At 40.1% G+C, this 24,105-nt stretch overlaps 1 protein-coding gene and 1 non-coding gene across 2 annotated transcripts in view; both read right to left on the bottom strand.

The window, feature by feature from the left end:
* LOC5574506 (GATA zinc finger domain-containing protein 14) overlaps nucleotides 1–24,105 on the bottom strand; it is a 548,034-nt gene that overhangs the window by 17,508 nt on the left and 506,421 nt on the right. The window contains exons 5-7 of the mRNA XM_021845578.1: nucleotides 7,307–8,000; nucleotides 6,996–7,245; nucleotides 6,499–6,935 (exon numbers count right to left, since the gene is read on the bottom strand). Coding sequence (XP_021701270.1) covers nucleotides 6,499–6,935; nucleotides 6,996–7,245; nucleotides 7,307–8,000 — 1,381 coding nt within the window. The remainder of the gene's footprint in view (nucleotides 1–6,498; nucleotides 6,936–6,995; nucleotides 7,246–7,306; nucleotides 8,001–24,105) is intronic.
* Nucleotides 23,407–23,478, bottom strand: Trnaa-agc. Its single transcript has one exon. It is a non-coding gene; the product is annotated as a tRNA-Ala (tRNA).

Genomic DNA, 24,105 nt, shown 5'->3' with positions numbered 1-24,105 from the left:
CTTATGGCACAACAATTTTCAGAACTCAAAAGGGATAAAAACTGTTTATGATTTCTGTAAAGTGTATATATTTCAACTAAATTTCTATCAGAGCTTACGAGTATAATCTATAGATTGGATCCAATGACAAAAATAAACGTTATTGTTCGAATTATTGGATTTTATAGCAAAAATCATTGGAAACTGGCATTTCTCATAATTTTACCTAAATTTTATATATGTCCACTAATAAATTGTCCAAATGTATTTCACTACATCTGAACATTATAATAAAGCACTTCAGTAATCAAATAGAGCTTCTAAATTTAGTTTTGAACGTTGTGCGTTTGAATTTTGGTAGGTGTACGAATATGGAATTGGGTGAATTTTAGACATCAATTCAATACTTTTCTATTAATCCAAAGATGAATGTAAATGGAAACATTTTGTGATTGGCAAACAATAGATGACACCTATTACCTTCAATGTGGATAAAGTATTTGTAGCTCAATACTTCATTTAATAGTTTTTTTACTAACTTGATGTGGAATCAGTATCCTGTACGAATATGAAATTGGGCCACTGTAAGTGTCAAATCAAATTTTTCAACCATAATAAAACATTCTCTACACTGAAAGGAAAAGCATAGTAACGCTAACCATGTCGAGGGTGAAATTAAAACATTTTTACCACTTGATTTCAACAGAACATGTTTTATTATTGGCGTGACTATACCATCGTGAAATTTACTATGTGAGTTCCATCGTAGTTAAATTTACCATGTTGCTGGTAATAATGATTATATGGATTTAGTAAAAGCAACCCCTGTCTGTAGTTGTATGATATATGCAGTTTATTGGTTTGTTTACATTGGTATTTTTTTTATTTTGTAATCTATTTTTTATTGTTACATGGGGAGGAATAACAGTTTCATCAAATAAAATAAAAACGTTTGCTGAATGATGTAAAATAAGGTGCTATCAACAAAGCGAGAGTCACAGCTCACACCGTAACTTGCTGCCGTTCCAACTGGATTTGCATCTGATGCTGTTGCAGCTGCGCGGGCTGCGGGACATCACCGCGTCGAACGATGGATATCTGCTGCAGGAGTTTGGCAATGGGATCCATAGATTCCCGTCCGGAGGGTGAAAGCGCAGAGATGAGATTACCGTCTGATGAGCTGAAGTGCATGTTAGATCCCCTTGTTTGGGACCGCAGCTGCTAGCGGTCTACATTTTCATGACTTCACCGGGACTAACCGGAGGAGGTGAAATGGTTTCAGGCGGTTCCGGAGGTTCTCGCGATGCATAGTTGTTGAGGTTGGCTACTGGTGGCCAGAGTGATGTTGGCGCTAAGAGGCCAGAGTGATGTTGCCGGAGGAGGTGAATTGGTTTCAGGCGGTTCCGGAGGTTATCGCGATGCATCGCTGTTGAGGTTGGCTACTGGTGGCCAGAGTGATAGCGCCAACATCACTCTAGCCACCAGTAGCCAACCTCAACAACTATGCATCGCGAGAACCTCCGGAACCGCCTGAAACCAATTCACCTCCTCCGGCAACATCACTCTGGCCTCCTAGCGCCAACATCACTCTGGCCACCAGTAGCCAACCTCAACAACTATGCATCGCGAGAACCTCCGGAACCGCCTGAAACCATTTCACCTCCTCCGGTTAGTCCCGGTGAATTCATGAAAATGTAGACCGCTAGCAGCTGCGAGGCGGTAATCTAACCTCTGCGCTTTCAGCCGCCTCCGGACGGGAATCTGTGGATCCCATTGCCGAACTCCTGCAGCAGATATCCATCGTTCGACGCGGTGATGTCCCGCAGCCCTCGCATTCCATTCCACCTCCTCCGGTTGGTCCCAGATGAAGCTAGTTGAACCGGTGGTGGAATGGTGGCGTTATTGTTGGTGTGGATTTGTCTCTTCCATCGTTCTCCAGTTGCTTCAGTTGGCTTGCTCCGTCCTCTAAAATCAAATAATTGAATTTCGAGCTTCTAAAGTAACAATTTGAAGAAAGTACCTTATTTTCAATTCTTTTATAATCATGAAGTCGTGCACGAACTTTAAACTTGGAACTGACAGTTTTTGTCAACGGTATGGCTGACTAAAATATGTAGTTAAATTTACCATTTTAATTGGCGTTAAGCCATAGTAATGATTACTATAATGTGGTAAACATCAAATAATACGTGTTTATTGTTACCATATTGTGGCATAGTAAAGTTAAATATGCAGTTATGGTTGACATTACTAGGTATTTTTTATCAGTGTACAACATGGTACTAAACAAACGATCAAAAATTTCAATAGTAAGTATTAATAAAATAATTCTATTTTGTGATAACAGCGCCACTAGCGTTCTACTACTTATATTTCTATTGTCCTAACGTATCACATTTATTTTTTTTTTTTGCAGCATACGATAGTGTTGATCGCGTAGTTAGAGATTTGGACGAGAACAACTTCTGATACAGCCTCAAATCAAGAGTTGTTTGAAAATGTTCTACCGTTGAAGTGGGATGTCCATACATTTAGAGTATGTAGGAAGTGCAACTCCATTACGAGGTGAAGCACTTGCAAATCAAGAGGATGTTGGGGTCTGTTCACAAATTTCATAACGCTGAAAGGGGTGGGTGGGTGTCCTCAAAATGTTACAGCTCATACAAAATTCGTAGAATGTTCATACAAAAAGCGTTACGAGGGGGTGGGTGGGTGTCGAAAATTGCCATTTTCGGCGTTATGAAATTTGTGAATGAACCCTTGGAGGAACTGCACTTTCAAATTATAGGACTCTCGCAAATCAGAAGTGTTATTATTTATTTATTTAGTTGGTGTTACATCAATGATTTGATAAAACCTCGTTAACGATGTTACGCCAATTTACTCGATCCATGGCTGTGTCTCTCCAACTTCGATTTTGGCCCACGTTCTCCAGATCTTGTTGCACCTGATCAAGCCACCTCGCTCGCTGTGCTCCCCGCCTTCTTGTGCCAACCGGATTCGACGCGAACACCATCTTTGCAGGATTGTTGTCCGGTAGTCTTGCAACATGTCCTGCCCAGCGCACCCTTCCGGCTTTCGCAACCTTCTGGATACTTGGTTCGCCGTAGAGCCTAGCGAGCTCGTGGTTCATTCTCCGCCGCCACACACCGTTCTCCTGCACTCCGCCAAAGATCGTCCTAAGCACCCTTCGTTCGAACACTCCAAGTGCTTGCAGGTCCTCTTCCAGCATGGTCCATGCTTCATGTCCATAGAGGACCACCGGTCTTATAAGCGTTTTGTACATGGTACATTTGGTGCGGGGGTGAATCTTTCTCGACCGCAGCTTCTTCTGGAGCCCATAGTAGGCGCGACTTCCACTGATGATGCGTCTCCGTATTTCACGACTAACGTTGTTGTCAGCCGTTAACAAGGATCCGAGGTAGACGAACTCATCAACCACCTCAAAAATATCCCCGTCTATCGTAACACTGCTTCCTAGGCGGGCTCTGTCGCGCTCGGTTCCGCCTATCAGCATGTACTTTGTTTTTGACGCATTCACCACCAGGCCGACTTTTGTCGCTTCACGTTTCAGGCGGGTGTACAGGTCTGCCACCGTTCCAAATGTTCTGCCGACAATATCCATATCATCCGCGAAGCAAACAAATTGGCTGGATCTTGTGAAAATCGTACCTCGGTTATTGAACCCGGCTCTCCGCATGACACCTTCTAGCGCGATGTTGAACAGCAGGCACGAAAGTCCATCACCCTGTCGAAGTCCCCGGCGGGATTCGAACGAACTGGAATGTTCGCCCGAAATCTTCACGCTATTCTGCACACCGTCCATCGTTGCTCTTATTAGTCTTGTGAGCTTCCCGGGAAAGCTGTACTCGTCCATGATTTTACATAGCTCTTCGCGGTCGATGCTATCATAAGCCGCTTTGAAATCGATGAACAGGTGATGCGTTGGGATTTGGTATTCACGGCATTTCTGGAGGATTTGCCGTACAGTGAAGATTTGGTCCGTTGTCGAGCGGCCGTTGATGAAACCAGCTTGATAACTTCCCACAAACTCATTTGTTATTGGTGATAGACGACGGAAGATAATCTGGGATAGCACTTTGTAGGCGGCATTCAGGATAGTGATCGCACGATAGTTTTCACATTCCAGTTTGTCGCCCTTCTTGTAGATGGGGCATATAACCCCTTGCTTCCACTCCTCCGGCAGCTGTTCCGTTTCCCAGATTCTGACAATCAGCCGGTGCAGACAGGTGGCTAACCTCTCCGGGCCCATTTTGATGAGTTCAGCTCCAATACCATCCTTACCAGCGGCCTTGTTATTCTTGAGCTGGTTGATGGCATCCTTAACTTCCCTCAATGTGGGGGCAGGTTGGTTTCCTTCATCCGCCGTGCTGACGTAGTTACTTCCTCCGCTGTCGTGACCCTCGGCGCCTGTGTTCTCCGTGCCATTCAGGTGTTCATCGTAGTGCTGCTTCCACCTTTCAATCACCTCACGTCCGTCCGTCAAGATGCTTCCGTCCTTATCCCTACACATTTCGGCTCGCGGCACGAAGCCTTTTCGGGATGCGTTAAGCTTCTCGTAGAACTTTCGCGTTTCTTGTGAACGATGCAGCTGTTCCATTTCTTCACATTCCGCTTCTTCCAGGCGGCGCTTTTTGTCCCGGAAAAGGCGGGTTTGCTGCTTACGTTTCCGTTTATATCGCTCCACGTTTTGTCGCGTTCCTTGCTGCAGCATTGCAGCCCGCGCTGCATCCTTCTCCTCCAAAACCTGCCTGCATTCTTCGTCGAACCAATCGTTACATGTCCTCCTTTCCACGTACCCGACGATGCTCTCGGCTGCGTTGTTGATGGCTGCTTTTATGTTGCCCCAGCAGTCCTCAAGAGGGGCTTCGTCAAGCTCGCCCTCTTCCGGCAACGCTACCTCGAGGTGCTGCGCGTATGCGGCAGCGACGTTCGGTTGGGCCAGTCGCGCTAGGTTATACCGAGACGGGCGTCGATACCGTACATTGTTGATAACGGATAGTTTTTGGCGCAGTTTCACCATCACTAGATAGTGATCAGAGTCGATGTTAGCGCCACGATAGGTTCTGACGTCGGTAATATCGGAGAAGTGCCGTCCATCGATCAAAACGTGGTCGATTTGTGATTCCGTCTGCAGTGGTGATCTCCAGGTGAATCGATACGGGAGGCTGTGCTGGAAGTAGGTGCTGCGAATGGCCATGTTCTTGGAGGCGGCAAAATCTATCAGTCGTAGGCCGTTCTCGTTCGTCAGCCGGTGGGCGCTGAACTTTCCAATCGTCGGTCTGAACTCCTCCTCCTGGCCAACCTGAGCGTTCAAATCTCCTATGATGATCTTGACGTCGTGGCTTGGGCAGCGGTCGTACTCGCGTTCGAGCTGCGCGTAAAATGCGTCCTTGTCATCATCAGTGCTTCCGGAGTGAGGGCTATGCACGTTTATGAGGCTGAAGTTGAAGAACCGGCCTTTGAGCCTCAACTTGCACATTCTTTCGTTGATCGGCCACCACCCGATCACGCGCCTTTGCATATCACCCATCACTATAAAAGCTGTTCCCAGCTCACGTGTGTTGCCGCAGCTCTGGTAGATGGTATGATTACCTCTAAACGTTCGCACCATCGAACCTGTCCAGCACACCTCCTGCAGCGCTACGATGTCGAAACCGCGGATCTTCAGTACATCGGAGAGTATGCGTGTGCTTCCGATGAAGTTGAGAGATTTGCAGTTCCACGTACCGAGTTTCCAATCGCTAGTCCATTTTCGTCGCTGTGGTCTTTGCCGATTGTTCCGGTCCGTATTCTCTCGTTGACGTTCCTGTGCTGATGTGTTTTTACGGTTGGCTTGCAGGGCCTGACACCAACCCCCTAGATTTCCGGAGGACCATTCCCCCTAAATGTTCGGAGGGCCATAGTGCGCAGTTTAGCTTAGAGTCCTTCTCTGGCACTCGGACGATGATCAGCCGCCCCTGACATGGGGAACAGACGCTGTTGTGAGCCGCTCCTAACATGGAGTACAGACGCTCCAGGTTTGCAGAAGCAAAAGCAAACCCCCCCTTCCCTGTCAGCATACGACCAAAGTTCCCACCGGGGGTTGGTTACCCGATCTTCCCTGAGGTTACTCGTACCCCGGCCAGTACCGCGAGGAGGTAGGGATAGGAGTTGCTGGGCAAGAGGCTAAGGACCGCACAGAGGGGTCTATTTTATTCCTTCAGGTACGCGAGGTACCAATGGTACGCCATGCCCAGCCATTTACCCAGCCAAATCAGAAGTGTATTGGAAGTGTTTTAGCATTGCAAGGTGGTACGCCCATAAAAGAAATGCGCATCCATGGAACCTTCAACTGTGATGAGAGACGCCCACAAATCTAGTGTGTTTTTACATTATGAAGAGGGACGCCCGCATATGGTGCTATTATTCCGAGCAAGCACATCAAATCTCTACTGAAACTGACGGGGTATTATATAGTCCAGGTTTTGTGCTCTCCTACAAATCATCGAAACTCACCTCTAAATTTCATTCCCTGTGATTCGTTGATGATTGCAGCCAGTGCTGGGTGCTGATAGCGGTCTCGCAACGCCGCTGTCCCGTTTCCGTTGACACTGCCGTTAATACTGTTCCCATTGTAGTGCTGCTGGTAGTGCCCATTGGGATTGTTGTTCAGCCCGTTGCTGTGCTGTTGCTGTAGCAGTTGATGTTGTTGCTGCTGCTGCAGATGCTGATGGTTGTGATTGTGGTAATGTTGCTGCTGCAACTGATGTATGTTTCCGTTGCTTCCGATGCTTCCCTGTTGCGCCTGCTGTGGATGGTAGTGATGTCCGTTGGTGATGTTGTTGTTGTATTTGTTCTGCTCGAAGAACTCCGCGCGAATCGACCGAATGGAGTTCTTGTTCTCTTCGGCATTATTGCGTGCCCGAAGGATCTTCTGCTCCTGGACACTGTACCTGGAATCCCAGAAATCGCATTTGAGCCACATTCTTCAAGCTTTAGAATGTCTATCTTACCTGGATCCATAACTGTTCATGTTGTTATTGATGTTGAGGAAACCGTGGCGAATGCTGTTGGCCGGCGACACCAAAGTACCGCGGGACGAGCTGATTCCCGTGTCGGTGGTTTTGTCCTTATTGATGCTTTGGTTGTGGTGGTTGTAGGCTGCAATCATGAACACGTTGTCGCGACAGCTGGACGGACGGTGCGTCGAGGGTGGCGTGTCCAGGCCGCTATCACAGGCCGAATAGTCCAGATCGGTTAGTACTGAAATGGGAAGTCTTGGTAATACGAAATTCATGAAGAAACCACGTGAGCTCAATCTTACGAGAATGTCTATTGCTGTCGTTCCCTGACGGCCCCAGGGGTCGTCGGTAGAGATCGTCATTGTCCCTGTATCGTCCTCCTCGTCTCAGTTCCACTTCTTCGTCTTCATCGTTGATAATGTAGGTGCTGTTGCCGTTGAGGAAGTTGTCCGACAGCTTCTTTAGCGGTGAGTACGGTAACCCGTTGCTGAAGCTTCCGTTGTGGCTGTTGTAGCCGTTGGATGAGCTTCCGATGAAGTTGTGCCGTGCGTTCGGGACCTTCTTCGGCGTAGAGTGATTTGTCAGCATTCCACTGATTAGACCGTTCTCGTTGATGGTGCTCAGATCGGGCACGGAATCCGAGTGCAGGAAGTGCAGATGGTGGTGGTTGCTGGACGTTTTGTGGTGCCGGGACATGAGCCAGTCTTCGATCGCACCCGAGTAGGTTCCACCGAGGCCGAGATGGTTGTTTTGCAGCGAACTGTGCGACACCGGAGCGGCTAGCGAGGCACGTGATCGGGGTCCCTGCGTCAGGCGAAGGGCACGACGACGTTCCTTACTGCTCAGAGTGCATTCCTCCAGCAGCTCAAACCAATCCTCGAGGCCTTGGTCACAGCGCAATAAGACACGACCCTCTCGGGACCCGAGAAGCAAGCCAATTGCGCTGTAGGACCGCCGGTTCAACCACTCGACCTTCTCCACGTCTACCAGTTTGATCTGTAACGAGAAACATGTACTTTTGTAAGTATATTCCTATGGAAGAATACTATGTATAATGTATTATTAACTCTAGTATGAAGTTAGACGATAGTAGCTTTCGAATTGCATCACATATTATTTAGCATTTCCAGATGACTCCAAGTCTGTGAAGGATCGCTATTATACCTTCACTGGAATCGTATTGATTTTCAATCAATTTCTGTTCCTTCCGGCTTAGTTTTCAAATCCCAGAAGAAAAAAGGATAGACAATATACAGAATCGCGTATCAAATTTTATGCAGTGTACCGTTAAACGGGGTAACATGTAACATCAGGTATACAATATGGCTCATAAAAAATGCGGAAATTGCCATATCATGTTTCATGGTAGTTTTTATATGGAAAATGTGAACGAAACATACATGTTATTCTTCTTCTTCTTCTTGGCATTAACGTCCCCACTGGGACAGAGCCTGCTTCTCAGCTTAGTGTTCTTATGAGCACTTCCACAGTTATTAACTGAGAGCTTTCTTTGCCAAAGTTTCCATTTTTGCATTCGTATATCGTGTGGCAGGTACGATGATACTCTACGCCCAGGGAAGTCAAGGAAATTTCCATTACGAAAAGATCCTGGACCGACCGGGAATTGAACCCAGACACCTTCAGCATGGCTTTGCTTTGTAGCCGCGGACTCTAATCACTCGGCTAAGGAAGGCCCCAAATGTTATTCATTATTTGTATTGTTTAATCTGTAAAGACTCAGTTTTTCACTTTGGACATGATTTTGATCTGTTAGCTTCACCTTACCAGTGAGAAATTGGAAGCATACCGTCAAATTTTATCATGCGGTCATCGAGTTCAATATCTTTGTGATGAAAGCTTCTAAAACATCAACGATGGGGTGAGATTCTTCACAGACCTTATCTACAGCATTCGCCCATATCAAATGATATAATGATTTCATACCTGGATCATTGGAGACTTAAAAAATGGCTCATTTTGGAAAGCCGTGGTTGAACCTTCATATAAGTGTGATAAGCGGTTCTGTTTTTCTCAAAATCTATGAGCTAGTATTGATATAACTTGTCCCTAACCGAAGTAACAAATGTCTTCCTCGAAAAACTGTTATGTGTAGTGTAATGAACGAAAGATGGTAGAAATACATTCACATCTGATCGCGACTACGATAGTTACCAGAATGACTGACGATTTAACGGAAGTACACAACCACTTGTTTCTCCTGATCCAATTTCATCTCGGTTCAATCGCATGACAATCGTCACACTTACGAACGTGAGCCGAAATGCAATCTTCACGTTGCGTTTTCGACCACGACACGAACTTTCGCCCGTCGGGTCTAAATCGGTTTACTACAACTAACACTTTGTATCGGTTAGGGGTACTCAAGTAGCACAACAAAATACCTGCAGCCTTCCTTAAAGAAATATTAGAAGGAAGTTCATAAGTATTGCCTAGAAGTATAACTGGAGGAATTTATTGAGGAAGCCCTGGAAAATTTCTTGGAATTCCTGCAGAAATTTTTGGAGGATCTTAAAGGAAATCCATGGGAAAACTCTTGAAAAAATTCTGATAGATCAAAAGAGAAACAACTTGAATAATTCCCAGACGAATTTCTTGTGAAATCTAGAGGAAATGACTGAAGAACCCATTGAGAAATTTTTCGAGGACTACCTGAAATAAATTCTGAAGGAAACTCTGCATAAATCTCTGGAGTAATCCCTTAAACTTTAGGAAAATTCATACAGGCAATTCTGAAGGCATTTCAGAAGAATACCTTTGATGTTTTACTGGAGGAATCTCATGAAACTCACTCCCTGAAGGAATCATTGATGGATTTGAATTTTCAAAGGAGATCTCTAGGAAAAATCTAGAAGAAGCCTGGGAGACAATTCTTGAAGAATCCCTGGAAACTCTGAAACAAATCGTTGAAGAATCTGAAAGTATTGTTGAAGTAATCTCAAATAGAAGTTTTGTAGAATTCTATGGAAGCATGAACTAAATTCTGATGTTAAATCTCGAACAGAATTCCTGAAGAAATTCTTGGGTAATTCGTAGTGGATTTGTTTGTGGAATATCTGGCAGAATTCCAGGAAGAATTGTTAATAAAATCTTTGGAGGAATTCCTGGAATAGTCCCTGGTGGAATTCCTAAAGCAGTCTTTTTGTAGCGTTCCTGCAGGAATTTCTTCTGGAATTCTTCCTGGTGGAACCGCTGCGCTGTGTTATAATTCGTCGATTTCATACGCTTTTTGAATAGCGCCCAAACCGTTGATTTTGGCGATATAGTTTGTTTGGAGAAGTTTCTTGGTATATTAAAGCGCATTTTTGGATGAAAAAAGTTTTGTGATCAATCCACTTAGCAGAGAGACAGAAAAACTATTTTTTTCAAAACATTTAGATAGACACATTGTGACTTCGACAAAGTTGTAGAATTGGCAATTTGAAACAACTTTGTCGAAGACATGATTTTTCTATCTCTTATACTTTTTGAGATATATGCCGTTGTATGTGAATGGCCGCTAAAAATCATAGTTTTAATCATAACTTTTTCCAAGAATTTTGACATTTTTTTGTGGTTTTCTACAAAGTTTTTTGTCATGAAAAAACCCGTGTTTTTGCTAAACATATCATCACGCTTTCTTTTGAAGTACCAAAGTTATTTTTGAATTACTCTTTTTTCAAGGGGTAGTTTACGCCCCTATAATCGCTTTTTGGCGCAAAATGGCGCAGACAACTCTTACAAATCATGAAAGTACCATATCTTCCCTTTCGGCATATGATAAAAACAATTGTCCATAAGCGTCTTTTCATGGGTTCTTACTATTGAACAAATTAGCCTTATTAAAACGATTTCTACCGATAATTCGTTTACTTTAAGAGATAGAGAGGTGCAATATTCAGGAAAAACACGAGTTTTAAGATATCTAACAACTTCGTAGAAGACATAAAAAATTTAAAAAATCTTGTTAAAGAGTTACGAATTTGTATACAGAATGTTCAACAGTTTTTCGACATTCACAACACGAGCGATCAAACAAATGTACGAAAGAAAAATGTCAATTGAATACAGCTAACCACGATGGCGTCACCAGAAAACATCACGGTTTTATTTATTTCTATCATTATTCGTAATGCGAGCCGCTTTCATTGTATGTGTGTTTTATGCGACATATTGAGCATTTTGCACCTTATTAGACTACTGTGCAAACAATTTTTGCACAGTGAACATTTTCACACCTCACACGCCTCACACATACACGTGCATTAAAGTTTGACAACTGCTTCGATACCAACGTTTTTCGTCTTTGTTTTGATTTATCTTTGCGCGAACGATTTGTATATTCCACTAATTAGTCATAAGTTTTGCAAAAGCCAAAGTGATAAATTAGGATTTCTTTGAAAAATAAAGTGATTTGTTAGCAAATTATGCCTGGTGAGTGCTTCGTTTGCAATTCGTATGTTTGAGTAATCAAATTTATTTCTGACTCTAACAACTCCTATGGTTTTAGTCATCGTTATCAAATTTCTGAATGCAAACCAATTGCCAGATACACCGCCGGAAGAAATGTCCAGTGAGTAGCACACAAAATACCCTTCCAGAAGACCGTGGTCATCCTACAGTTCAGTTCGTTCTTCAACGGAGTATTTGGGAGATGAACGATGAAGACTGAAGTAACTGAAAATTCTTCCACTAGTAGGAATGCCGAGCCGCTCATAATCTACGAACTGAATCTGCTAACGGGAAACGAAACTGATTCCTGGCACTCGGACGACTATCAGCTATCTCTGACATGGAGTACAGACACTCAAGATATGCAGATGCTAACTCCCTCCCTTCCCTGTCAGCATTCCCCCAAAGTCACAATGGGATGGTAAGCCGATATTCTCTAAGGTTGTTCGTAACCCCGGCCAGTGCCGGGAGAAGGTAGGGGTAGAAGTTGATGCGCAGGAGGTTAAGGGTCACACAAAAGGTTCTAGTTTATTCCTGCAGGTACGCGAGGTGCAACATGCCCAGTTTGAAAAATTTTGAAACGTCATAACTTTTCAAAGCATACGCCTACTGTATAGGTGAGTGTGTAAAATGTATCTGGCAAATGAACAATTGCATTAGAATCTAAAGATTCGTGCAATGGTCAATAACAAGCAGGATTAAACTGTTCTTGTTGTTCAGTGGAAATCGAAAAATCTATCACTGGGCCTCTGTGCATTTTTCGCTATCCGTGGCTTAATATATTAGTGATAGGGGAAGACGGGTAAGGCCTAAGAAATGTAATTTATGTGTCAATATCAAGAATCAATGAGTACATCTTCGACGTAGCATGTTGTTCTTTGAAGCCTTGGGCATGATCAATTATTACAGGTGTTGTATTTGTGATAATTTGTTTATTTTATGAGACGTAAAAAATTTATTACATATAACGATTTTTTTTTAGTGACGGGGTAAAACCGCCCACCTACGGGGTGGAAGCGACCACCAGGAGTTTTGTGCATAATTTTACGAAAAATATATAAATTCACTGTGATTCTAAGAAGTATGATGTTCTATGAATTCTATATTGTTTAACCTGCATGTTGAATCAGTTTATTGATAAATTGATTCTTAGATCTTAGATATATACCTATTTTCACCTTGCTATACCAATATTGACGGATTTCACGCCAACTCGACAAGCGATTGGCAGCACCCCTTCAGAATTCAATGAAACTTTCTGGATGTCAAAAGTAAGTAAAACTAAGATACTTTGCATATATTGTTTTTTCAAAGACTAACATTTGGAAAGGGTCAAAGTTTTTTTTTACTTTTTTTTATAAACCTACAAAAAAGTGTTGTATGGGGGATTGTCGTGAAATTTCCAGACGTTTTAGAAAAAAAAAATTAAAAAATAAAAAACATTTTCTACACTGAAAAAAATAAAATGATTCAAAACTTTGAAGTCGATTTAAAAAACCGGCCGGATCAGATTTTGATCATCCTTAAGCAAAAAGTTTCGTAATTAAACTTACTAAAAGTCGTCCATACATTGCAAATTGGGCATATTTTAGAGAAAAAAGTTTTTCTAACATCGATTTTTTAAAGTCCAAAATGAATTCTTAAAGATCATATTTGTTTTATTGGGAGTAGTTAAAAGAAATAAAATGGAATTATACAGAGTTTTTTTTTTTAATTAAATTCAATTGATCTTGCACCAAACCGCTTATGAGAAAATCAACTCCGTCTAACAATCCGATGGGTTTTTTATGGTTGGAAAGATATCACAATTATATTTAATTTCTTATTTCGTCAATCATAACAGGTGTCTGGAAAGGGTCAATATTATGCTTATGAAAAAAGTCGTGGGTTGTTTTTATTTTTATTATTGCTATATATCCTAAAACGTAGTATCTGCACATGATTATTTACATTATTTTTGGGCTTTACTGAATAAATTGAATATTTTTGGTTCATCCTCCGAATTGGTATACCGTTTGGCTGCAATTTGTGTATCACTAATAGGCATAAAACAATGATATTTTTGGGTACCAGGGACAGTTTTAACCTTATCAAAAAATTCCACCAATTCCTCTGACATTTGTTCATTAGATATATAACATATTGTTCATTAGATATATAACAGAAATTTGATTTGGTGATACATGCATCAGTTTGTTTCACTGCCCAGTCGAATAATTCTCGCGGTGTTGCGATTGTGTTTCCATAGTATTTTGCAAGACTTGCTCTTTTTGCCATTCGCTTGAGAGTGCCACCAATAGCGTCACAGGGGCCTTTGCCGTGGGATGTGGCAAAAAAGTGCCACTCTGCTTCCAATCCATGTATTTTCTTGAAATTACATAAGCTGACAATTTTTTTTTATTTTTATAATGAGCTGCAGTTCCATCTGACTTAAAAATAACTTTTGATTTGTTTAACAAAATTTATCAATTTTGAAATAAATAGCTGAACTGCTACTGTGTCATGATATTATAATAAAACTAACATTTTCCAATTTATTACCTTTTTTATGGTAAATCTAGAATTGATGTATCGTTGCTTGGGAATTATTCCAGTGATATCATTGAGCAGCGTTATAATTTTCAAAAAAGTCGCTAATTACCAGTATTTAACCTTGCTTTAAGGAGTCTTTTTTGTTTCGTAGAAAAGCAGACTGTTATTTGCAAATAAAACCATGAGTTATGAGCTTATCAACTTTTTTTTAGGTAGATAACAATACAAACATATTCATTATTTCTTATTCATCTGGCGTTTAACGCAGGTACGTTTAGTAAGTTTATTTTTTTAACAAAACTTTTTCTAGAAGAGAATTCAATGGGGTGTGGATAAGGTTGTTACTTTTCAATGTTTGCAATACTGTTGTGTTATTTTTCAAACCATAAAAATCCGTCGGATTGTTAGACGGAGTTGATTTTCCCATAGGCAGAGTCGAAGTCCATTGATTGCCTGCATTTAAAAAACATAATCACTGTATAATTCCGTTTTTTAACTATTCTCAATAAAAATACAATCTATTTTCTGATTCAAACTCATTTATCACTTGAAAACACAATCATATTTGACGGTTTAAAACAAAATCTTTGAATAAATAAATTTCAGTTTGGGACTTCAAAAAATTGAAGTTAGAAAAACTTTTTTCCCTAAAATATGCCCAATTTGCAATGTATGGACGACTTTTAGTAAATTTAATTACGAAACTTTTTGCCTAAGGATTATCAAAATCTGAAATAGCCGTTTTTTTATTCGACTTTAAAGTTTTGAATTTTGATTTTTAGTGTAGAAAATGTTTTTTATTTTTTCAATTTTTTTCTAAAACGTCAGGTAGGTCTTATCGTTTTCGAGTTATACGGGTTTATAAAAAAAAAGTAAAAAAAAAACTTTGACCCTTTCCAAATGTTAGTCTAGATCGATTTTGAAAAAAACAAAGTATGTAAAGTATCTTAGTTTCACATAGGCTTCACACCCAGAAAGTTTCATTGAATTCTGAAGGGGTACTGCCAATCCCTTTGTCGAGTTGGCGTGAAATCCGTCTATTATAGAAAAATTATCTGAATTTGGTTTGCAGTTCTTCTTTTTTGAAGTATCACACCAACAGTATCTCTTTCCAGTAATTCCTCGAGAAATTCAATCACAAATTTATACTTGCATTCCGTTCGATTTACTTTCAATAATCTCTTTGAAGTTCAACAACGTTACTTTAGAATTTACAAAAGTTCAATCCTAGTTTTTTTAAACTTCAACAAAGATTTTTTTTTAAGTTTATTTTAAATTTCCTTTAAAACTCATGGAGAAAATCATAGAGAAATATAAACAGTAATACGAGAAGTAATATTCTCAAAACGAGGAAATTCTCAAAAAAGTATTTGAAATATTCTTGAAGAAATGTTTGCTGAGATTTTATGAGGTATCGAACACTCATCTTCTGTTTCCGGTTACATTTCTTTTTCTTTTCTTGATTCCTGTTTAGTCCTTTATTTTTCTTAACTGCACATTTTCTTCATTGATGCATTTGTCCAGGACCCCGACGTGCTCTTGAGAGTGAATATTACAAAAACTCTACTAGTAACGATAGGAAACTTTCAATACACAAAGCATTATAATTTGTAGTCGCCCATCCTGATCAATTTTGTTTGTGCTCTCAATCGGCCCAGAAGAGGATCGAATTTCATGGAGAATTCAAAAGAAAGGACAAAATGTCATGGAAAAGTCAGGAGAGCACCAACAGCTGCAAGAAAATCTGAACCTGCATAATAACAATTGAGGGGTACACCACAAAAATCTACAGTTTCCAAGCTTTTCAACGGTATTTTTAGGTGATTTTTCCTTTTTTGTCGATTAGTTCGATTAGGGTCAGTGTTCCCTTAGTGGACAGTCCCCTATAGTCACACTAGTGGCTTTTTACGGCCGTTGTGCTATACATCTTTCTAAAACATTTTTTGACATGAAGGTCAGGACCTATTTATCTAAGTACCTTTGATTTAAAGCTTGATTTTGCTCAAAAAATGATCGCAATAATTAGTTTTGCTTAAAATTTGAGCTCCCTTGCGCCTATAGTAAACATATTGTTCCTATAGTAGCACTACTAAGAGAAACTATTTTTATTATACGAAATAATTGCCGAATTAATAACTTTTTTTTACACCAAACGAAAGCTTTAGATCCACACTCTGTAGGAAAAATAAAAAAGTTTTGTAAAAATACGTTTCGGAACAGCTGATCGCCGAAACGGCGTCAATTGACAGGAGACCTGGGATTAAATCCAGCGTGATTTTTAACAACGCCTCATCTTACCAAACGGGGACATGGAGAAAATGACAAAAAAGAGATCCAAAAATGTTCGTTACTGCAACATTACACCTAGTTGTTGTATCAGCTACCTCTTTGTTACCCAAATTGCACATAAAAAGGCACTTTTGTGATTAGAAATATTTTAATAGTTTTTCTCCATTTAAGTTTTCGCCTGTATGAAAAGCTACGCTAGAAATACGCACAGTCATCAACCATCATCTTCGCGAAAACTGACGACGATGATTGAATTTTCCCAGGTCTCCTGTCATTTGACCAGCTTCGTAAAATGGCTCATACTAGATTCTGTCATTCCATACTTTCGGTGGGTAGCATATGACCACGTGGTTCATGGACAGCCCCATAATATGATTAATCCCATAGGAGAACCTGATCAGAAAAAAAGAACTAATGTGCGGTTATGTCTCATCCATTTCCCCACATATCATCAAGCATAACCATCAAACCACGTGGGAAGTACCGAACCAATCACCTTGATATTTTCCGGTGGCTAACTTTTTGCCTCGACCCGTGACGGCACCGTCGAGGACATAAAAGGAATATGTCTTCCTTTATCCGGCTAAAAAAAAAAAAAACCGTTCCATCGGGAATAATCAGACAGATGATGGAGCAGATCATCCGCTCAAGATGGCTTTCGTCGCCCACCAGCCAGGTCCATGCGGGGGCAAACGAGGAAGGTGATTGATGTGATCCCGAAAAACGAGGAAAAACCCGTCACCCGAACGTCGTCAGACATGGAGCCCAACGATAGGCGCGTGAGACGGTAGCAAATCAATTAAAATCAATTTATATTCACTCCGTTGAACAAACATTCCATAACGTTCGTCGGCTGGTATAGGAAGTCTGATGCTGGCCCATATCCTAACTCTTTTGTGCGATTTCCCACAGAATCGGAGCAGAAATCTCTATCGTCGTGGATCCTCCTCCGACGATAGAAAAGCGCGGCTAAAAGTTGCTTAATTGCATTTTCCAACCATCAACCGGCACACTGTGAGACAGAAACCTACGCTGGTTGGCCAAAACTTTCAGCGTTCTGGGGATGCTTCCTAGAGATTTGATGTCTTTGGCAAATTATTCTTTTATGAATCAGATCCTTATTGGTACAATGGGGATCTTCCTTAGCCGAGTTGAGAAGCAGGCTCTGTTCCAAGAGGACGAAATGCCAAGATGAAGAAGTCACTCAAGATAATTGACCGAAGCCATCAAACCTCTAGGACGCATCTCCGGAGCACTAGAAGTTTTAGCCCACCCAAGAGGGTTTCTGTCCCATAGTGCGGCATCGTCGTCGTCGTCGTTGTCGAAGCTGTCGATATCGACAGGCCTCGTCAATAGTGCCGTCGTTTGTTTGAGGCCACGTTTTTCGCAGGTTCCACCAGAAAATACCTTCGCAGTACAGTGTGTGTTCAGCCTCTTGATGTGGTTCGACTGCAGTGGTCGTGCCTATGGCGGATAAACCAAGGAATCCAATCGAGAAAATGGGTTCCGTCAACCGTTGAGTTGTTGTTGAGTCGCGCGGCCATAACGGGATATGAAGAATGGGGGAATCAGACTTTGTCGTTCATCGTGGACTGATGCGCCATCGCTGATTCAATAAAGGCCTCTTCACAACTGAGTTAAGCTAAATAACTGCTACTGCCAGTGCCATGGAAGCCTAGTTGAGCAAGATAACACATTTTGGTGGCTGTAGCGCGAGCCAGCCTCAAATCTGTTTGGTGTCCTATAAAATGCTTTCATTCCACTATATACCTTCTACAAGTTCTAAGCTACATTACATGCATTTCTTATATCTAGATTCGCGGGAAGTGGGTAGGATAGGACATGCCCTACGCACGAAAATGTCTGGATAGGACATTCAAAGGATGGTCCCACCCATGATTAAAAAAGAAGTGATATCATTCCTACAGGAGTCAACTCTGTAGATCCTTTTGGATATGTTTTCATGAGCATTCTTGGAAGTATTTCTTAACAAGTTATTGGAATATACAAAGAGAACTATCAGGAGATTCCTGAATACCGGGTACCCCCGTTGGTTTGACCACATTTAATCTGAACACTTTTTAATTTGTACCCCGCTAATTTGCACATCGTTCAGATTAAAAATGGTTCAAACGTCATGAGCTAAGAACGGAGTAAAATGAAATGCTAAGAACGGAGTAAAATGAAATGGAACATTGTAGAACGGAACGCAGAATCAAAACAAAACAGCCAAAGGGGTTACCAGAAGAACGATTTTCTGGTGGCCGTAGGGTGACTAGATGTTCAAATTAAAAATGAACCCCGATGGTTTGCATGAGGTACCGTTCAAATTAGCGGGGGTGCACGGTAATCGAAATCATGGATTAACCCAAAACCGGTAGCATCGTGTACTGAGTATACGCATCTTGAAAGAAGCTCGCTTGTTATACCCAAATCGAGCGTGGTACTGCTGGCGATGGCCGAGGGTGCTCTTGATCCCTCAAGGCATTCCTGAGAGAATATATTTATTTATGATTTTCAAGCAATTCCTACAGAACTCTCGAAGCACACTCTGTTGAAATTCTTTACTTAACCCGTATATGCCTGAGCGAAAGAAAAATAACTAAAACTCTCATCGCTCAGCGAATACTTAACGGATTTCAATTAGTTTTTGACAGTATACTAGTGAAAATGGCCAAAGGATCTCGAGAATATTCCTCTGGCCTCAGATATGGCGGTGAGTCACTGGGGCAGGTCGTGTGCAAGGTTTCTGTGCTTCTGTGCCCCTGGAGGTAGGCAAATTTCAAGTCACAGCTAAATTCCGGCATCGGCTATAATGTGGCCACTATAATCAAGAAGTTTATAGTCATAGTTATTTATAAGAAAAACGCATCAGCATAACCCTTTGAGAAACGATTTAATTGGGGAACCATGTGTCCTGCATATGATTTATCCTATAAATGACCACTTTCGCGTCTTCGGCACGCCTCAAATTTATGATGAAGTGGTCAATTTGTATCTTAATATCTGTCTCAAGCTTATGGAAACGCATATCAGTGATTTTAATATTTGAACTCTACTTTTAGAGAATTGAAACGGTCTAGTATCCATCAAATCATGGACCGGTTCTTTAGGGCATTGAGTCCGTGTGGCTACATCCGGTACATTATAAACGGCCCAAAACATAGGGTAAATGATGGCTTCGGCACCCTGAGGGTATTTTCGGCAGCACTAACTTATCGTCCTTGTTTAAATTTATCTACGGAACAAGAGTTAACTTCAGTGTACTCAACATATTCCTTGAACTATAATCTTCCATGTAAATCACATCTTTCACAAAAATATTATATAACATGGGTTTTATCATTAAATGAAATAAATGCTTACGAAATTATCGTCATTCGTGAGCTGCCGAATAAAACAACACAAGAACAGCTTACAAAAACTCATTACATTAAAAGGCCCAATTCTCCGCTCCAATGCCAATTTTTTCACAAAAGCTACACACCGATCACTTAATGCACTATTGAACTCTTGATTTGTATATAAAGCACTCGAAAATACTTAATTTTTATGCTTTAAATCACAAATTAAAATTAATGCACTTTGATATCCTCGGCAATCACTTTTTATTACGGGACCAGGTTGCCAGAAAACCATATTCAATTGCGGTGTATTTATTATTCACGATTTGAATTGACAGAAAAAAAACGAACATGACTAATTAATTTATTGCAATTAGGCAACAAAGCATGCATTGGTAACAATTGAGCCTTTTAATACTTTCTTATATGAAGATTGTAGTGCATAATGTTCAATATACTGAGAAACATATAAAATATACGTCTTTCAATAGGTTAACTATTTTGGCAACACTCCTGTTGTTCTACAGGCAATAGGCCTTTTCATGTGACAGATCCGTCCATGCATTTGTTTACATCGGTGGAGGACCGGTGCTAACACGGGCCTGTCATTTTCATAGAAGAAATGTCAAAGTGCTTCCCGATCAGCTGATTTGAGACGTCATTTGAATAGGCCTATCAGAGGATGATGTTTTTGTGTCAAGTCATAAGTGCATTGATTTACAAAGGGCCTATTCTGAGTTTCTCATACACTGAGAATAATATGAACGTAAAAAAAATGTAAAAATAGCCTGTAGAATTTTCAATTTCGCGTTACCTTTTAGCGATATTTTGCGCAAAGACACTAGGGTGCGGCTTATTTTACAAAATTTCTCAAAACCAAAAATTCGTGTGCTCAAATCATATTAGAAGAGAAACCTCAAAGCTTGAGCCAAAAATATTAAGATTTATTTATTTATTTATTCACCGTCTTTGACTACAGGTCACACAGACTGAAAACTTAATATTATGTACTTTACTCAAATTCTATCTCTTATCCTATAAACAATTTAGGGGTGGCGCATGCGTCTTGACGGTGAATTTTCAAGTTATAAAAATGGCCTTCAGTGAAGTCACCATAACTTCGGTTATTTCTTACCAATTTTTAAACTTTTATCATCATTATTTTCAAAATTAAATTAATGAAAACTTTGTAGAACATCAAATTTGTCTTAAATCGAAACAAGTCTTTGTTAAAAGTAGTTTTCTCGAAATTTATCTTCATTTTACTGTAAAATTCATACTTGTTTGACCATAACTTCATAAATACTCAACCTATTTCAAATATTAGTACAGTCGAAGCTTGTTATAACGAAATGGCAAGGGACCGTCGTAATAAAGAAATGTCGTTATAGAGAATAGTGATAACATTAAAATCTTTTTCAAGGGACCAAAAAATATCGCTATAGAGAGCTTTTTTCGCTATAAAAGTGGTCATTATAACGAACTTCGACTGTACTTGATTTTGAAGCAAAAAACCATCCTGTTCATACAATACATTTGTCTAGAAAATGGTTTGGCTTAGTTTTGTAACAAAAACTACCCAAAAACATAAGTTTTTAAAGAAAAAATCGAATTTCTTTGGATTATTTATGTTTTTTCGCCAAAAATTACATTTTTCCTATAAAAATTGTGTTTATAAAGCATGTTGTTTCAATTACGAGTTCAATAGTGCATAAATTTTTAAAATGAGCAAAAAGTTTTATTGTTTCAAAATTATTTAAAAATTGTTGACAAATCATTTTCAAAGGTTTAACAAATGAGGGAAATCAGTTTCAGCTTTAAAAATATTGTTTAACTGAAAAAAAATTATATTAAAAAACTGGCGTTTTTCGTTAAAAAATCATGGTTTTGTGCATTTTTTGTTGAATAACTTGGTCAAATTTTTTTAGTGAAATGTGGCGTATGAAAAGTATGAAAACAATTAAGTAAGCTTCTGCAATGCATGCAAAAAGATTTGGAATCGGTTGAGTATTCATGAAGTTATGGTCAAACAAAGATATTATTTTAGTTAAAATGAGAAAACATTTGGAGTAAACTACTTTTTATTGAAACTAGTTTTGCTTTTACACAAACTTGATATTCTACAAAGTTTTCATAAATTTAGTTTTAAAGACAATGGTGCTGAAAGTTTCAAAATTGGTTCGAAATAACGGAAGTTATGGTGATTTCACTGAAGGCCATTTTTTATAACTTGAAAATTTACCTTCAAGACGCTTGCCCCTCTCTAAATCTTAATATTTTTGGCTCAAACTTTGAGGTTTCTCATCTAATATGATTTGAATTAATAAGAGTACAAGAATTTTTGATTTTGTTAGCTTTTGAAAAATAAGCCGCACCCTAATGAACAGTAGTGTGAGTAGCGAATAGGGGCATGCATGTAACCCATTCAAACGCAACTCTGAAATTCAAGTAATCCGATAATCGTGTTCCGGGGATTTTTCTTGCAGAGCACAATATTATGAATCAATTAACTATGACGTCACGCTGCAACTTCTAGGCTGGATTCGCTGCAAGACCATAACATGGAAATTTTTACAGCCGAAATGCTGCCATAGTGAGATTGAATACATACAAAAACTATTCGATAAAATAAATGAAAACGAAATAACGAAGCGTCCATTTATGACATAACGTTAAAATGTACAATTTTCGACCATTCCCCCCTCCGCAACGGTCTTTGCACGAAAAAAATAAATTTTGTGTTTGAGTCTACTTCCCCTCCCCCTAGAGCGTTACGCAATTTGTGGACGGTGCCTTAGTCTGTATAAATTAAGTGGCGTTGTGTATTCAATGTGACTCTCTGCTATTCTATTTATAACTGCAATTCTGTTCTCAGTGTAGTCTGTATTTTTCGCAGTTTTGGATTGCCGAAGTGAACATTTTTGTTGCCGACAATAGTAATGGACCAATGCACGCGTTCACTTATTTGACGTTTGAGCGGTGCCGAATTCACTCGTTGCTGTGGTCACGTAAATAACACGGCACTGCTCAAATGTCAACAAGTGAACTCGTGCATTGGTCCATTGCATTGCCGATAAAAGAACAAGTGCCTCGTGACCTTGGTGAGGAAACATAGAAGATTAAGAGGATAAAATAGTGTTTTGTGTATTATAATTAACAAATGAAGAGTGCTCAAGTGTAGTTAAGGTGTCTGCTGCTAATTGTTGTGCTCTTTTGTTGCGTAAAATTGCCCTCTTAAAAGTTCAGCTGCTTAGGCTGCCGACAATACATAAGTTCCCCTAAATGGTGCATATCAGATCTTGATTTATGCAAATTAAGAGGATTGCCATTAGAAATAAATAAATATAATTTGCCTTGTCCTAAAAAATCGCCCGTTTTTACCCGACTTGACCTAGTGACTCATCGGAACAACTCCGGCCACAGAAATATTCTCGAGTTCTCCTGGCTACTCCTAGAAACTATGTGTACCAGCATGCGGGCAATTGTCGTAGGAGTTTCTGAAAGATTTCCTTGATTTACTCCTCCGTTAGCAGCATATTTTTTCAGAAATTATTCAAATCGCAATAACTTTATTGTTTTTCGATATTAAATAAAAAATAAAACTCTTCTACTTCTAGAATCTTTTTGAGAACCATTTTTGAGTAATAAGCATTTATATGTTTGGTACTACTCCGGCCGAAAATGATCTTAAAAACATCAAAAAACATCATATTATAAATTTAATTAACTCATTACGCGTGGTAAAGATGGATACATTATGGGTGAAATTATGAAAAAAAAAAATCCACGTGCTCGGCTGGGATTCGAACCCAGGACTCTTGTATGCTAGACGAGCGCTTTACCAACTAAGCTACCGAGCCACTTGTAACTTGAAACTTGTAACCATCTACGTTATTGGGTCACCAAGTGGCTCGGTAGCTTAGTCGGTAAAGCGCTCGTCTAGCATACAAGAATCCTGGGTTCGAATCACAGCCGCGCACGTGGACTATTTCACAATTTCACCCATAATTTATCCATCTTTACCACGCGTAATAAGTTGAGTAATTTAATAACCATGCAGATTGGATCACCGAAAAACTCAATACATGTGTTAATCATATTACAATTAATTAATTAAATTGTAATTAAACATTACATATACTTTGCAATTGAATTAAATGGACAAATTGATGTGAAGTTTTACGAAAAAGTTACACGACAGTGAGAATCGAACTCACGACTCCCAGATCTCTAGTTAGGGCGCGTTATCCCTACGCCATGAAGTTAACCTGAATTCGGTGCACTTTGCGAAAAAGGACCACGTGATTATTGAGCTGAAATCGAATTCAGGTTAACTTCCGCGTCTATGAGTCCTCTCATGGCGTAGGGGTAACGCGCTCTAACTAGAGATCAGGGAGTCGTGAGTTCGATTCTCACTGAGAAGACGTGTAACTTTTTCGCAAAACTTCACATCAATTTGTCCATTTAATTCAATTGCAAAGTTTATG

Source organism: Aedes aegypti, chromosome 2 (genome assembly GCF_002204515.2).
Source record: "Aedes aegypti strain LVP_AGWG chromosome 2, AaegL5.0 Primary Assembly, whole genome shotgun sequence".
Lineage (NCBI taxonomy): Eukaryota > Metazoa > Arthropoda > Insecta > Diptera > Culicidae > Aedes > Aedes aegypti.
This window is presented reverse-complemented; position numbering and strand designations above follow the sequence as displayed.